The 17674-nt window shown below is 36.9% G+C and overlaps 1 protein-coding gene across 10 annotated transcripts in view; it reads right to left on the bottom strand.

Moving 5' to 3' along the window:
* ARAP2 (ArfGAP with RhoGAP domain, ankyrin repeat and PH domain 2) overlaps positions 1 to 17674 on the bottom strand; it is a 206873-nt gene that overhangs the window by 107192 nt on the left and 82007 nt on the right. For all 10 annotated transcript variants that reach the window (XM_082464518.1, XM_082464520.1, XM_082464521.1 and 7 more), the window contains 6 exons: positions 16474 to 16589; positions 13423 to 13622; positions 10142 to 10227; positions 8972 to 9154; positions 6341 to 6515; positions 5731 to 5865 (listed from right to left, as the gene is read on the bottom strand). In XM_082464518.1, coding sequence (XP_082320644.1) covers positions 5731 to 5865; positions 6341 to 6515; positions 8972 to 9154; positions 10142 to 10227; positions 13423 to 13622; positions 16474 to 16589 — 895 coding nt within the window. The remainder of the gene's footprint in view (positions 1 to 5730; positions 5866 to 6340; positions 6516 to 8971; positions 9155 to 10141; positions 10228 to 13422; positions 13623 to 16473; positions 16590 to 17674) is intronic.

The raw sequence follows: 17674 nt of genomic DNA, 5'->3' as shown, positions 1-17674 counted from the left end.
GTAGGAACACCTATTAGGCAGATCACCCTATGAATTTGCATCTTCAGGGCAAGGAAAGGCCTCAATGACCAGAAAGTCTTTAGCATACAGCTAGTGGCTGAAAATACACAGTAACCAAGGATAAAATCTTAGGGAACTTAGGGAACAATGGGTATAGAAGGGTCCACGAAAGCAATGAAGCAAATGAGAAGAGACGGTGTATAATACAGGAAAGGGGTGAGCATTTCAGAAAGGAATGATTACCAACATTAAATATAGAAAGAGATCCAATAAAACAAGGGCAGAAAATAGCAGTTGGTCTTCAGAATAAGGAGGTAACTGTCTATACTTTAGTGAGAGTTCTGTCTCTCTCAGCATCATCATGAGGTAGACCCTTCAAAGGTTAGACCCATTCTTGGAGGGAAGCTACCTTCAAACTGGAGTGGTAAGAAAAAACTTCAAACAAAATTACAGCTTTTGAAATAGTCACTTATGACTGAAAAGGATGTTTCTAAAGCAGCAAAAAATGCTTTCTGAGCTACAATCATTCCATAATTCTGAGAAAGAACTGTGGGAGGAAAGTCACAGAAAGGGGAAACTGCCAAAAACCTACCTGGCCAAAGAAAGAGATTACATGTGAAGTTAGGACTTGGGAAATGAGACTGAAGGCTCATGGCAGAGGCCAGGCCCCGGGAGTCTTACATGACAGGTGTTCAGGAGTTTGTACCTGTAGACAAGTGGGAGCCATTGGAAGGTCTTAAACAAAAAGTGCCAAATGCATGATGCATAAAATAAATGTAAATGCAGAATCTAATTATGTTAATTCTAATGGGAAACAAATGACAGATCCCTTTTAAAAGGTGAGTACAGGCTCACTGTAAATTAGAAATATGGGCTTGAGGAGATTTAATCCTGTAGCATCATCACCATAACCCTTGATGAGCTTCATTTTTATAAGTGAAAACAGGCCAGAGGTCAAACAAAGCAGGCACAGATACTACCTTTGAGGATTTATAATAACAAAGCTGTGATAGTAAATCCTGACATTTCTATTCATCTGGGAAGCAACGAAAAGCTTTAACAAAATTACCTTGCATGGCATTGGTCTGCTTGGGTGAATTCAGACAGGACACCCTCTCTGCTACAGAAGTCTTACTTCTTAGTCAGTTACCAGAAGATGTCCACCAGATGGTGCACAGAATGGGCAACTCTGAGGACACAAGGTATTTACTAGACAAAAGGTTGTGTGTATGGTGGTTGGACTGGCTGGAGGGGTTGTTCTTTGTTTCTATTCAACCTTGACGTTTAGATCAGGGAAGAAAAACACTACTGGAATTTACTCACACACAACTAAAGAACTCCAGAGGTGACCTACTGAAATACTCCTATGAAGTGATATAGAGACTATAACAGAGCTAGGTAACTTGGTTGTCAGCTACCACCTGTAGGATATACCTAAACTCAAAGGCTCACTGGAAACCAGAAGCAGCTGTGTACATGGACAGCCTCTCTGCTACTCTTCCTCCTCCTCCTCATCCCCTGATCATCATATGCATGTGGCATGCACTGTTCTGCACATCTTATGTACAATAACTCACTGAATCCTCAGAACAACCCAGTTGGGTCAGTTGTATTACTACATGCCCCTTTCCTTATACCCTGCCCACAGGCACAAGCTGGTTGACTGACCTTCCCAACATCACACAAGTACTTAGCATCAGAGCTGGGGGTAAAACCCAGGCAGTCAACTAGGGAAGCTACCCTTCTATCTACTTCACAAACTGCCTCTCTGTGCCTGTTACATGCTTGAAGCATGTATGTCCATTTTTTAAATGTATCAGCATACAGCAGAGGTCATACCTTCAAATAGATATGTGCACAATAAATGTATGATAGTTAAGGTGAAACTATTATTTTTTGAAACCATAAAGTTGTTTCCTGATGAAGAATTTCCTCACCTGATGGCATTCAGTGTTCACAGAAAATAGGAATACACACTAGGAATCCTTTCGATTTAAAATAAATGTATTACAGCCTTGGAGAAACATTTTTAAACTATACGAGTTAGGTATTCATAGAACAAAAGACCTTCAAAATTCCTCACTGCTAATCTATAAAATAAAATATAAACAGATAATACAGAATTTCTAGTAAACCGTATCAACCACTTTCTTTTTAAAAATCAAACACTGTGTCTACAAATCAAGGTAAGATACCAAGGGAAAATAATACAGTTGAGGGGAGAAAACAGAAAACAAAATCAGGATGCTATTATTCAGCTCTACACTTAGGTTTAACAAGAGCTATCAATCTTTCCTTTCATGAACACTAAATTGGGAAGAAAAAGAAAAATACAGATCAGTCTTCATAACCAGAGGCTAGAAGAACTTCAAATCCTGAAAACCTGAACTGACAATTTGAAGCCTCTGTAACTCTCTGAAGGACTGGCATGCATTTTATTCCCCGACTTTTTTCTTTCTTTTTAATCAGTCTATTCTATGGCCGTCCTGACAAGCCCTGATGGAGTTATGCAGTCCAGATGCTTTCAGAGGCAAAGGTGACAACCACACTTTAGTCTCTAAATCTTTCAGATAATTCAATTTTTCCATAAAGCTGGTGCTCAACAGGAGTACCACCACTGCAGAATCTTGACAGAAAAGAAAAACAAAAAAACAAAAAAACCCACCAGAGCTCTGTTTCTTGGTAGTTCGACTTTTTCTTCTTCATTTTTAAGTAGGCTTTTTCTGAACAAAATGTGTTTTGTTCAGAATATTAACTAATAACTATAAATGGAATATAACCTTTAAAAATTGTGAATCATTATATGGTACACCTGTAACTTATACAATGTTGTACAGAAACTATACTTCAATAAAAATTATATTAAGTCAGCTGTGCTTTTACACTGGTAGTAATGTGATTAGAGAAATGCCTATTTATTCAACAAATATTTATCACATGACTACTATGTGTGGACACTGTTTTAGGCACCAGAGATTTGATAATCCTGAATAAACCAGAAAATGCTGATGCCTCAATGAGCTTTCACTCCAGAGGGGGAGAGAAACAAAGAAGGAGGGATCATTTTCATGCAATGAGTGCTATGATAGAAATAAGCAGCACACTATGAAAGAGAAGAGCTGACAGTGGGTGCACTCTTTAGTGGGCTGCCAAAGAGGTCTCTCCAGCCAGGTAGCATTGAATTGATACCCCGAGAGATGAGAAGCAGTCAGGCTGGGGGAAGTGCACTCCTTGCAGAGTGAATGGCAATCACAAAGGTCCAGAGGAGGCAGAAAAGAACATGGCATGTTGCAGGAACAGACAGGAAACGAGTGTGGCCAGGCATGCAGAGTAGGAAGGAAGGATGTGAGATGAAAGGCGGAAGGCACGAGAAGGTCTTTAAGGTCTTAATAAGGAAGAGAGTTATCCTCTGTAATGGGAAGCCATTAAATGTATTTGAATGATGGAAATACATGATCTGATTTACATTTTCAACAATCACTAAGCCTGTTTTGGGGAATGGTTTGGAGGGAAGCTAGGGCAGATATCAGCAAGTAAGCGGGGTTGGGGCATGGGATGGGGGTGGGCGTATTAGAGCCCAGGCAGGACAGGATGGTGGCTGGAGCTGGGATGGTGTTAGTGAAGATGGAGGGTAGCCAACTGATTCATGGTCTATCCTGAGTTTGAAATGAGAGACATACTGGATGGAAGAAATGAAGACCATCAAAGAATACCTTGTCATTAGATTATTTTCCAATGAAATCATTTCTGCATGCTGCATGGTCAAAGTACAAAAGTTCAGTTTCCCATTACTTAAAACCGAATGCTCCAAAATGATAGAACATCCCCAATTAAATTACATATATGGAGAATGCACTGGTTTCTGTTTTTTGAAATAAATTTTAACAACAAAAACCCATAGTTAACTTATAAAAGATAAAAAGAATGATTTAGTTACAAGTTTAAAACATCAATTCAGTCCTCAAGTGATTAAGAAAAACAATCTATTTCAATGAAATATTAAAACAAACTGGTAAGTCTATAAATATTATAACCAGAATTGCCAAAAAACAAATAAAACCTTATTTTTAGCCTGCAGAGTACTTATGATATATTGAGAAGCTTTAGGAAGAAAAGCTTATATTTCAAATTCCCTATTTCATCTTTGTATAAGTGGTTTGAAGGGTGGATCTAAGATATCCTACAATTTAGAAGAAACATTCTAGAAAGCTTGTACACTTATTAACAAGTACATTAATTGCCTTGTTATTCAATTATTTTAATAATTACTATCGTCAATTCACAGATTGTTGATACTTTTTCCCTCCTGATCACTCAACTTTCGACTACTTAAGGGTTAAATACAGGTAAGGAGCAATGGAAGATGAGAAAATCTCTGTAAAATTCGTTATTTATTATTGGTTAGACTGAGTAAAGGAAGACATTAAAAACCATTTGCTAAAAGAACCACAAAAAACCTAAACTCAAAGAATAAAAATGCTCTGCCATCTAGTGCCACCCAGCCATCACACTCACCAAAGCCAAAGTTTTACAATAACAATTATAACACAAATCAGATGTAAAACTCTGCTTCATGTCGAGTTCCTCCACTGTTCATGTGAAATCAGCATAATATCAACTATCTTGCAGAGCTTTTATGAGGATTACAATGAACATAAAAAAGCGATGTCTTACACATAGTACATGCTCACTAAAGGAGAGGTACTGTTTACAGGAAAATCTAATAAAGTATACTTAATCCCAGTACAATTCTGCTTAGGGTTACAATTTTTTTTTTGGAAACAAAGCCTTTAACTGAAATAATCACTTCAAATGCATGAGGATCAGGATTAACATTGTAAAGTGAGTTTTTCATCCTATTGTTCCTTTGATTGAGTAATATAGCTGGATTTTACCACCTAGGGAATTACTAACCAGGCTCCCAAGCCTCTGAACATCCATCATCAACTGGCCGGTACAGCTTAATCTCTCTTAAATTCTCTTTGCTCCAGTGAGACAGAGATTATTATATTTTCATGCCTACATTTCTAAAATTAGTTCAAATGTATATAACAAGAGCATGAGACCTCTTTCTTACTCATTTTCGTATGCCTAATGCCCAGCACATGCCTGATTCAAGGAGCTGAATGGATAGATGGATAAATACCTACTATGATTCTGCTAAGATTAATGCCACAAACCTAGAATAGGTTGTTAAATCAAATTAATTCACATCATTTTTTTGAAACCATGCTTAAGCTTTATTTTACTTACACAGACACACACACACACACTTATCATCAGAACAAATTGAACTACTGATAGAATATGCCAATAGAATACTGATAGAATATGTACTGAAAACTTGTCAGTTCTTCCTACATGTTGACATTTATCTATATTATCTCCCCAGTTAGGGTTTCTGTCCCGAATGGAAGGGGCTAAGTTTCACATTTCTTTGGAATAACCCTTAAATCCTGAAACAGAATTGGTTGGCTCTGAGGTAGATGTCACTGAATTCTGCTGAGAAGTCACTCAGCCTTCCAAACCAGTGGTAAATCTTTGCTGCAGTGCATGAAATAATATCTGTGCCTGGAAGCATTTATAAAACCTCAAAAAAATATTTCTCTAACGCAAGATCAAATCTAACATCTTAAGGGGAAAAAAACAATCAAAATTTAAACCTAATTGTTTTGATAATGAAATAAAGTTTTACCAGATAACAAATCTAAAAGGAGCAAGAAAAGATACCTTCCAGCAGTTTTTTTTCTGAAGAGAGTTTAGAAGCTGCAGCAGGAGCCTGATACAAAAAGTCACAGAGGAACGTGGACTGGGAAGACTCCTGACTTAATCCACCTTCAGAATGTATGTCATGTTGAGGGAAATCTAGAAAAATTACAGAAATAACGCAGCTGAAATCTGAAATGTAAACAATTTTCCCTTTGCTTATAAATATGTAGGTGAGTTTTGAGGTAGAAGAAAAACTACTTCAAATATACCACAGAATAAATATACAGAGGTATTTATTTTACTTTGCAAAAAATTTGCAAATAAGCACTTCAGTTGTATTTATTATTCATGCATGAAAATCAGATTTAATTTTGGTGAAAATGATTATGTGGGATTAACTATTTTAATCTCCCATTTATAAAATTAAAGACACATAAAAGATTTATTTCCTAAACTTTCCCCTTAAATGAAATAAAACATGGGTCTTAATAAGCATCGTCCATCTTTTTGGTAATTACATTTTCTTTTCATTCTGATGGTTTTTCTGATTTGAGAAACAAACAGATTCGTGCTTCAGTTCTCTCAGGGATATATAAGGAGAGATCAGGCCAGTGAAGGGATAGGGACTCACCTGAGAATTTGTTATGGTAGAGAAATTCCATTTGCAGACTCTGCCCCGCCTTCTTGGCCAGCAGATAGGGGGTGCTATGCTCAGGGTCACCTGTTGCACACATGACATCTGCTCCACTGAACAGCAAAGCCATTGTTTCCAGAACATCTGGTTTCACCACAGCAGCACACAGAGCCTGGTCAATAAAAGAAAATACAATTTTTAAGTGAAGAAAATATGATTCTAGCTATTAAAATGTGTGAAAGTCTGCCAATTCATTTATGAGAGGAAGTCTGTATTCCTTTTTTTTTTTTTTTTTTTTATTTATTTATTATTTTTGGCTGTGTTGAGTCTTCGTTGCTGCGCGTGGGCTTTCTTTAGTTGCAGCGAGCGGGGGCTACTCTTCGTTGTGGTGCACGGCCTTTTCATTGCGGTGGCTTCTCTTGCCGCGGAGCATGGGCTCTAGGCGCGTGGGCTTCATTAGTTGCGGCACGCGGGCTCAAGCTGCTCCGTGGCATGTGGGATCTTCCAGGTGCAAGGCTCGAACCCGTGTCCCCTGCATTGTCAGGCGGATTCTTAACCACTGTGCCACCAGGGAAGCCCCCTGTATTCCTTTTTAACTAATAAATCTAATAATCATTATGCCCTGAATTAACCAACAGACAAAAATGGCCTGCTTTGCATGAATTTAAATTTCAACCGAAGATGTCCAAATCTCAATTCATTGTTTTGTTCCTGTGATGTTCCAAATCTTCAAATCCGTCATATTTGCCATGGAAGATATTTTGTATGTTTACATACTATGACAATGGCTGATGCTCAGACAATTCAAAATATTTCAAATGTAGTAATAAAGTATCCACTAAATGTTTTGTTATGTCATATGAATGTTGTATGCATATATGTCTATATTTTCCAGAGCAATTGGGATGTGAGGAATCTTTAAATTACTGTTATGCTTTGGGAATTTGAAAGATGTGTACAAATTCAGGATTTGTGTACAAATTTCCTTTTGGAAGGGCGTATAGGTAGGGAGGAGGAACAGCAAGCAAGACACAATAAGACATGATTGACATGATATACATCATCATTGTACAAACAGTAAAACTCCTGGAACCTGATTTTTTTTCCTTTGAAATAATAAGCTCCCTTCACAACTTTTCCCATCCCCTCTTCTTGCTTCCTCACTTTACTGGCTTTCCATTTGCTTCTGAACTCTCTGATTTGGCACCCTGATTCCGTCTGACTTCTTAGCCTTGGGTTCACCATATTCCTCCTTCCTGACATGGTGCACCTGGACAGATGCTCTCTGTAATGCAACTTCAGGACAATCACTCGTTGATCATCCCAATGGGCAGCTCAGAGAACAGTGTATAACCAAGAAGTCCCAGGACACATTCACAGCTCCAGCCTAGAGGGTCTACTACTAAAAGAGTACTTATCTTTTCTACCATGGTCTAGCTAACCTCTACAATTTCCTTCACATCAGAATCAAGAAGCCTAAATTCTTGTACCTGACTGTACTAATTTGCTAGGTGATTTTGGGCAATTCCTTCTCATCTCCAGGTCTTAGTTTTTCTGCACCTGCAAAATGAGGATATTGGAAAGTGAAACAGCTAACATCCCTCCACTGGGATATAGCCTCTGACTGCTCTCACAATCTAATCCCGTGTATTTCCTCTTATTCTCTCTCTCATTACCCTATTCTTTTCCTTCACAGTGTGCTGCATTTGCTATGGTATATTTATTGGCATGCAGCTGTTTATGGTCAGTCTCCCCTGCGTGCAGATCACTCTCATGAATAAAAGAATCACATCTACTGTTTACTACAACTGTACCCCAGAACCTAAAAACGAATTCAGCAATGAGTGAGTGTGCAATAAATATCTATTCACCACGAACACTCAATGGAGAAAGGATAGTCTCTTCAACAAATGATGGGAAACTGAGTAACTACGTGTGAAAAACAAAAAAATGAAATTGGACCCCTACCTTACACCACTCTAATTTGAAATGTATTAAAGACTTAAACATAAGACCTGATACCATAAAACTTCTAGAAGAAAACATAAGTGGTAAGCTCTCTGACAGCAGTATTGGCAATGATTTTTTGGATATGACACCAAAAGCAAAAGCAACAAACACAAAAATCAATAAAGGAAAGGGGGGCAGGATGCTTAACAAATTCTTTGCCAAAAGGGCAACATAAAATGGTCACAAGAAGACCTGGAATCACTCAACCAAAGGCAAACGACACTTCAAATCAATGGCACTAAACAAACTACTGCTTTTAAAAATAAATTAATTGAGTAAATGAAGTTAATTTTGGTGATACCAAGTCAACAATGTACTGGCTGAAGTTATGTTCAGTATCCTGTCCCTAAAATGGGGAAAGTTGTCAAAGTTTTAAATGGTGTGGGCCTATGTCAGATAGAAACTTCAGTTAGGGACAGAAGTTTATTCGCTATTGATAACGAATCCTCAAGTGAAATGAAGGGAAAAAACCCAATGGCACAATCTCACAAAAGGAAATAAAATTAAACAATAATTTTATGCAATAGCAAAAAAATTTTTAAACTTTTTTTCAAAACCCTTGGCATATATTTAAATAGACCTTAACATCCATGTCTTTTGTTACATTTCATTGGTTACCTTATTTAATTCTTCCTTGGTAAGAGATGCCCAAAGGGTTTTTCTGAATCTTCCTTCTTTGTATTTCTGAGTGATAAAGTTTTTTCTCTTTTCTACTGGAGAGTCCACATGTAATTCTTCATCTTTTTGAAGACTACCAGCCCAAAAGTCATTAGCTCTTTTGTTTCCAATGACAATAAAAAGCTGAATTATCAAAAAGAAATTATAAAACATATCAATTCACAAAATGTATTTGAATCTGCAGAAAACTGACTCACATGACAAATTAAAGCATAGCTTGGTATAAAATATGCAAAATACAAGACCCAACTTTTTCCAGAAGATGGAGTGTGAAAGCAGATACTATTTCTATTTTAAATAGTCTAGCTGCTCGTAATAATGGTAAAAGATTAGATAGAAAAGAAACTGCAAGCAACGCAAATTGCAGCAAAAGCATTATTACTTTTTTTTTTAACATCTTTATTGGATTATAATTGCTTTTCAATGGTGTGTTAGTTTCTGCTTTATAACAAAGTAAATCAGCTATACATATATGTATATCCCCATATCGTCTCCCTCCCTCCCTATCCCACCCCTCTAGGTGGTCACAAAGCACCAAGCTGATCTCCCTGTGCTATGCAGCTGCTTCCCACTAGCTATCTATTTTACATTTGGTAGTATATATGTTACTTTTTGAAGGTAGCTCACATTGAGACAGATTCATTTAAAATGGCTGAGTAGGTGGGCTAACGTGGTTGAGAGTGGTACAGACACCTGAGCAGAGAATGGATACAGGAGACAGCAAGTTAGACATGATCTCAGTTAGTGACAGCATGGCCAAGACAAAGAATAGTCGATTTTGCCAAATGTTTTCATTCACTTTTCTGATATTTTATCCATGCTGGGTTAAAAAGAGAGAATGTCAATTCTGGCTTAAGAAAAAGCTGCCAAGCCTTTAAGAGTAGTTATTACTATTAAAGCTCCTTGTAGTTTTTATTCTTAAAATAACTGTCTCATTTAGGAAGCATTCGGAAAGTTAAAGTAGAAAGTTACTACTATCAAACAGGCTATAAGCCATTTTTATAATGTGGTGAGAACTTGATCAGAGAGCTCTTAAAGCAACCACACCACCCCACTGCACACCTCCTCCTGGACCTCTGCTGACCACCATCACAGTCAAGTCGGACTCACCTCAATGAGTTCATTGCTCCAAATGCTGGCATCCATTTTCAGACTTCTAACCTTGGAATCTTTTGGTCCTAAAGATCTATGTTGCCCTGAAGTCAAAAAACAATTGATTTCTATTTGAGTTTGTATGTAAACGTATTTTACCTTTAAAAAGAAAAGTGTATATGTACGTGTATAGGTATGTGTGGATTAATATATCTTTCGAACTTAAACCAATACCTACTTTCCACCCTACAGTAGTGGTGGTAATCATACAGGAATCATAACCAACCACAATGAAGATAACAGAAATCACCATCACCACCCTGTACTGGTATAAAATTACACTTTTAAAAAGTGTGTATACATGTACATGTGTGTATATGTGTGCGTGCGTATGCATGTATGTGTGCATGCATGTATGTGTATATACGTATATATATATTTTTTTATTGGTAATTAACTAGAAATTGTAGGTCACTGAAAACATTTTATAATGGGTCTGTGTAAATTATTCATATGTGAGTGAATACAGATATCATCCCTTTACTCTTAAAAAAAACTAGCTACAACTGTAATAAATGCTTACTTAAAAATCTAAAGTCGATTCTTTATTCTACTATTATGCCTGGAAGAGAATGCCCAGCATTCTATCATAATCAATTTAATTCTGCTGTATAAATCATCATTCAGCCATTACTGGGCATTCAGCTGTATGTCAGACTCTTTCTAAGCTGAGATAGAAAAAAGGTATAAAAGACATCATGCTTGACGTTAAGGACCTTTTGCCTAATGCGCATGAGAAAGCTCATTCCTCTCATTCCTCTCTCTACATTACATAGGTTCCTTTCCTCCATTCTTTGAGAAGGAAACTACTCAGAGCACAAAGCCCTAGAATTCCCATGGCAAGAATCTGCATAGGTTTGCACTTATGGAGACTACAGAAAGGCAATACCAAAAGGAGTCAAGCTCGAAAGCATGCAGGAAGAAGGGATGCTGGAGTAGCCTAGGAAAGAATCTGAGTTGAGGCAGCAGGAAAAGAAACAATGTGGAGAACAGATTTAGAGATATTCAGAAGATAAAACAGATGGGACCTGGTGGGCTTTAAGGAAAGAGGAAGGGTCAAGAGGGTCTCTCAAGGTTTAGGCTTCAGTGTAGGGTAGATAGTATTGCTTCTGACCAAGATTTGGAATATAGGAGAATATACAGTTTAATGTAATGAGCTGGACAGCAATGAGAGCTCCATTTTATCATGTTAATTTTGAGGTACCTTGGGCAAATCCAAGTTGAGAATCTAGCAGGAGCTATAAGAGTAGAGTTTCCAACAGAGTGAGAATCCCCTGCTTAAAAATGAGTATTGAATTCAAATGACAACCTCACTCAGGAACATCAGAGTGAAAGACAGCTTAGGATATAATCCAAGGGAACACACATATTTTAGGAGCAGGCAAAGGAAAAGTAACCTGGAAAAGGATGACCAGAGTAGTAAGAGCACACTAAGAGGAAATGGTGTGTCGGAAGTTGTGGGAGGATGGAAAGTCACTGAGAGCCAGATTGGTCAAGAGCGTCAAATACTGCAGAGAAGGCAGTGAAAATAGGAACTGACCACACAGAAACTGAGAGGTAAAATACACTGGTAAAATATTTTTACTGGAGGTGAGAGAAACGAAGACTGATTACAGGATGCTGATGATACACTAGGAAGTTAAAGAAATGAAGAAAACCTGTGCAGACCACTACGCTTGAAAGTATCTTGTCTATGAAAGGAAAAAGGAACAGAGAATGACATGTAAGAGAATAGTAAGTTTTCAGAAAGCTGGTGTTAACAGAATTATGCAAGTTTATATGCTGAGCCAAATAAACCATAGTTGAATACAGTTGCCCCTCGGTATCTCGGATTGGTACCAGGACCACCCGCAGATACCAAAATCCGAGGATGCTCAAATCCCTTGTATAAAATGGCCATAGTATCTGCATATAACCCACACACATCCTCGTATACTTTAATTCATGTCTAGATTACTTTTAATACCTAATACAATAAAATGTTATGTAATAGTTGCTGGTACATGCAAATTCAAATTTTGCTTTTTTGAACTTCCTGTAAATTTTTTTTTTTTCAAATATTTTTGATCCCCAGTTGTTTGATGTAGAACTGTGAATATGGAGGACCAACTGTACTTACACAGAGAGTGAATAAGTGACAGGGTAAGGATCCTGAGAAGAGAGGAAAGGAAGAGAACATACGTAGACAGAGCAGCCTTAGACAACACAAACGCTATCTCTTCCAATGGGACTGGAGAGGAGAAGAGGTTAGGAAAAAATACAAAGTCAAGGAGGGTTAAATGATGCTTTTTATTGTTGCTATTGATGTAGGTGATTAGCTCATGAGGACATCTCCCTCAGTGTGATGAGAAATGTGGTAGCGCAGAGCTCTAGAAAAGTCTGAAGGGCTTGAAGCAGCTGTCCTGTCCTTGCTCTGAGGTGCTCTTCCTCTGCATTCTCTCAATGAAACCTGTGCTCAACTCTATTCCTGCCCTTATCACACTCTATTGCAATTACTATTTATATATTTGTGCAGGAAATGTCATGTCTTGTCTTACAGATCATTTTAATTCCCAGGACCAGCACAGTACCTGGTAGAGCTGAAAAGCTGAAGGAATGTTTAGGTTGTAGCTAACTTTTTCCAAGACCTCCACGGTCGCATACCTAAGCTAGGGTCCATTCCCTCTACTCACTTGGACAGCTGTCTTACCTCCCAAATACAAGGAGCTGTCAAATAGTTTGTAAGGTATAAGATCACAAAACAAAAATGAGTCACAGTACTGGTTACTTTCATAAACATCAATACACCTGGAAAATGCTTCTATATAAAAATTCTCATTATAAGAGATACCAGATCTGGTGAACCAAGATTAGAGCGCAGAGCAGATTGACGTGAAAAATAGATCTTACAAAATATGACTGAGGAAAAAGGGACAAATCATACGAAGAGCAAGCATGTTCAGGGTGCATTCTGAAACACATTCATCCAAAACCTAAAAATTTCAGCATTGTCTTTTTAAAATCCATACATGGGCCAGTAGGCACAAAAAAACGATTACATGCTTAAAAATCAATTTTTATATCTAAGTCATGCATAAGAGAAGTTTAGAATGATATTTCTAAATTGATTTAAATGTAATAAGTTTTCTCTGTTTTTATTTTTCATAGCCGTTAGCTGGGACACAGTATATACGACACTAAAGAACATTCAGTGCCAATCTGCCACCAAACAGTGATGCACATAACTTATCACTAATTACCTGCACACTTCTTACAGATGACAACACAGAGATTGATAGATGCCCAGTCAGGATTTGGGGCTTTACAATCTGCACAGCGTCTGTTGGACTCATTGAACCAAATCTTCTCAGCTACTTCATAATCAGAGAGAGTTTCTGCTATCGATTGCTGCACAGCTTCAATCCACTCTTGTTTCTCTTTTTCAGACTCGGCTGTAAAGCTGAAACAATTAACGTTTCTGCATTATCGATCTCCCTGGTAAAGGCCAATTAAGCAGTATGTTCAGTTTGCATATTCATTTCACTCATAAATTAAACAGCTGCTGAAAAATATGCCTTCCAGGCGGCTGGAGTCTTTTCTGTTAAAAATCATCTCATTGAGAAATCTATTTTTTTTCCTTTAACTTTCCACATTGCTTATGACTTGGTTTACCTATCTTGAACCAAAATTAACATACACATTTTTCTGACCAGGATATAAAAATCACCTTGTTAGGTCAAAAGCTTAAAAGAGAAGTCATGCTTCCTAAGCAGTGGTTACCTAATAATCAATAAGAGGCTGGCAGAGTTTCAGGACTATTGGCTTATTTTGCCAAGAAAATAAGCCATAGTCTGAAACTAAGTTATCAAAAACACCCACGAGAAATTTTGATTTTTTTGTCTTAAAAATAGATTCTTGTTTTTAAAATAGAAGAATGTCCAGATGGCTTTAAGAAACTGAGAAATCGAAAAAGTTTTAAGTGATTACTATTCTAACAGAATTCTAACTCAGTTTTAGCCATGTAATTCTTAGTGTTTACTGGGTGCCTGAGTGAAGGAATAAAACATTAAAACATCAGTTCACTCTTTCAAGAAATATTTACTGAGTACTTATAATGTGCCAGAAAATGTGCTACATATAGTGCTCCAAACTCAGTCAATGACCCACAAAATGATGCTTTACACTGAAATTTTCTGTTCTGAAGATGAAACTGCTTTGAGATACAATGAAAACAACAGAGGATTAACATTTTCTACATAACCTATAAAGAAATTGAGTGGCCTACATGGATTATATTTTTTGAATCACTTCATGGTTCCATCATCACTATAATATTTATAAATTCCTTAGTGGTTTCTGCTTCTCTATAGAGATTGGTCAGAGCCCATAAGGTACAATGGAAAATAGATATTTGGTCTTAGTCCCTGGTTCCTGATATATAGTTCCCCAAACCCTTGGAATACCCTGAGTGATAAAAGTCCTTTATACGCTAATGAGATAGCTTGTGGCTGAAGGCTAGACAGCTTCAGGATGGGAGCTGGTCAGCAGAAGACCAAGATGTGACTAGAGACTTGGAACTTTCAACCAGCCCTACCCCGTGACCTCTGGGAAGGAGAGAGAGGCTGGTGGAGTTAATAACCAATGGCCCAGGATTTCATCAATCTTGCCTATGAAATGAAACCTCCATAAAATCCCCCAAACCACAGGGTTCGAAGAGCTTTCAGGGTGATGAACACCTTGAGGTGCTGGGAGAGTGGTGCACCCAGAGAGTCATTACAGATTATTAACACATATTAAGAACACACATTTAGTTTTCTGTTTCATTGTCATAATAAAGCAATTACCAGAGTGTCATAATACAAGACATGTATCAAAATGCTAAGATATTTGATCATACGTGCTATGAGATCCATTAAATTCAGCAACATTTTGAGCTGAGGTTCCTTTTAGGAAATCATGGAGCAATTGTAATTAGGGATTGTTCTTAAAGGACAGACTGTATTTGGTTAGGCTAAAAGAGGCAAAATAACAATACAGCTTAAAGACAATGTAATATCTCTTTTTATTTTATACCTTCAAAATAAAGTAATTTTTCACATATTTGTGGATCAAAAATCACCAAGCCTTCTAAGAAAAAAGAGGTACTACGAAAAGAAACTACACAAATCTCATGAAGTTAGTATCTTTCAGGTTGTATGATTATTCAAATCACTTTTGCAAGGTGGTATTATACACTGGATAATAAATTACAAGATATGAAAAAGTAAAAACATAATTTTTTTCTTTGTTTCAGGTGTACAGCAGAGTGATTCAGTTTTATATATATCTATATATTTTTTCATATTCTTTTCCATTATAAGTTATTACAAAATATTGAATATAGTTTTCTGTGCTATACCGTAGGTACTTGAATATAGTTTCCTGTGCTATACAGTAGGTACTTGTTGTTTATCCATTCTGTATATAGTAGTGTGTATATGTTAATCCCAAATTCCTAATTTACCTCCCCACCATCCCCTTTGGTAACCATAAGTCTGTCTTCTATGTCTGTGAGTCTGTTTCTGTTTTGTAAATAAGTTCATTTGTATCACTTTTTTAAGATTCCACATATAAGTGATATCATATGATATTTGTCTTGGTCTGTCTTCACTTAGTATGATAATCTCTAGGTCCATCTAGTTTACTGCAAATGGCAAGATTTCATTATTTTTATGGCTGAGTAATATTCCATTGTATATATATATACCACATCTTCTTTACCCACTCATCTGTCCATGGACATTTAGGTTGCTTCCATGTCTTGGTTATTGTAAATAGTGCTGCAGTGAACACTGGGGTGCATGTATCTTTTCAAATTAGAGTTTTCTCCAGATATATGCCCAGGAGTGAGATTGTAGGATCATGTGGTAACTCTATTTTTAGTTTTTTAAGGAACCTCCATGCTCTTTTCCATAGTGGCTGCACCAATTTACATTCCTACAACAGTTCAGGAGGGTTCCCTTTTCTCCACACCCTCTCCAGCATTTATTATTTGTAGACTTTTTAATGATGACTATTCTGACTGGTGTGAGGTGATACCTCACTGTAGTTTTGATTTGTGTACCTCTAATAATCAGTGATATTGAGCATCTTTTCATGTGCCTATTGGCACATTTTTATATACTGGCTAATAAATTATACAATATGAAAAAGTAAGAACATAATTTTATTAAGTGTCCTATAAGAAGTAAAATCACCACTGGCAATGTAAAAGGGAATCACTCAAGCTTTCCTGTAGTAGTACAAACAAAAAATGTTTAAATATAACTTACCTAAAACTCCTATAGGGAGTGATTATTTCAAAAGACTGTTTCACAGTTCGGTCCACTTGCTTTACATTTGCTACATTCATAGGAATTATGGTAATACCAAGTCCACTCTTAAAATCCTAGTTTGGAGAAAAACAAAAAATTATAAAGAAACAAAAATATGGATTTTGAAAGTACATTTATATCTCTAAAATTTAATAAACCTCATCAAATTTTACTACAACATATAAAGATGGAATTAATTCATTAAAAATGGATTGAGAGTGGTTTTATTTTAGGTAGTCACTTTCAATACATGGTAACACGATAGCATTTGAAGCTTGACAGGCTGTTAATAAAGCAAGGGTCTTTTCACATGAAACACAAGTTGACTAGGACATAGATCTTGAACTACATATGCCTTCCTGTTAACAGTTAGGCACTTTTTCACCTTTAGCCATTTAGTAAAGGGAACTAACAGTGAACTAACCCTTACCATGTGCCCAGCCGTTTTCCAGTTGGGGGAGCCAGATGATACTATGAGGTTGGTATAATTACTAATTAGATAAAAAGAAGGGAAAACCGAGGCTCAAAAAGGTAAAGTGACGCGGAAAGTGCAGCTGGCTGTACCTGGTAGAAAGGGACTGAAACCCAAGCCATCTGACTGCTCACTCTTTGTTCTGCTGTACGTTGTTACCTCTGCTCTGTCACATTTTCCTCATTTGCTCTCAACCAAAAGCATTACTTATATTACAATTTTATCTCATTTCCAATATTTCATTACTTTCTTCTTCCTTCAATTAGATTCTTTAAAAGCTCCTCTAATGCTATTTTCGTATGAAAACTGTCATTGGTTCAGCACCTACAGCCACTATGTTCAGCTTGATCTACCAAAATTAGAAACTGTTCAAAAGGCTACAAAGTCTGCCTTCTAAAAGCATTAAAGTTTGCAATATATTATCTAGCCATAAGGGTTCTGGAATTTGATTTCTCAAACCATCTCACACCTTAAAAATACAATTAATCTGTACCTCGAAAAATGAATTATCTATGTGAACAGGTTCAGATTAAATGTGCTCTGAATTCCTAAATTAAGTTATGACTAGGAAAAAGTAGCCATACTAAAGACGACTGCAAAAAATATTGGTCCACTTTCAGGAAGGACACTTCTGGCAGAGACCGTGAAAGAAACAATTCACAGGTCTTCTCTTTGTCTCTCCTGTTG

Source organism: Balaenoptera physalus (genome assembly GCF_965194825.1).
Source record: "Balaenoptera physalus genome assembly, chromosome: 5".
NCBI classification, from domain to species: Eukaryota; Metazoa; Chordata; class Mammalia; order Artiodactyla; family Balaenopteridae; genus Balaenoptera; species Balaenoptera physalus.
The sequence above is the reverse complement of the archived record's forward strand: the minus strand, read 5'-3'. Positions and strand labels throughout refer to the sequence as shown.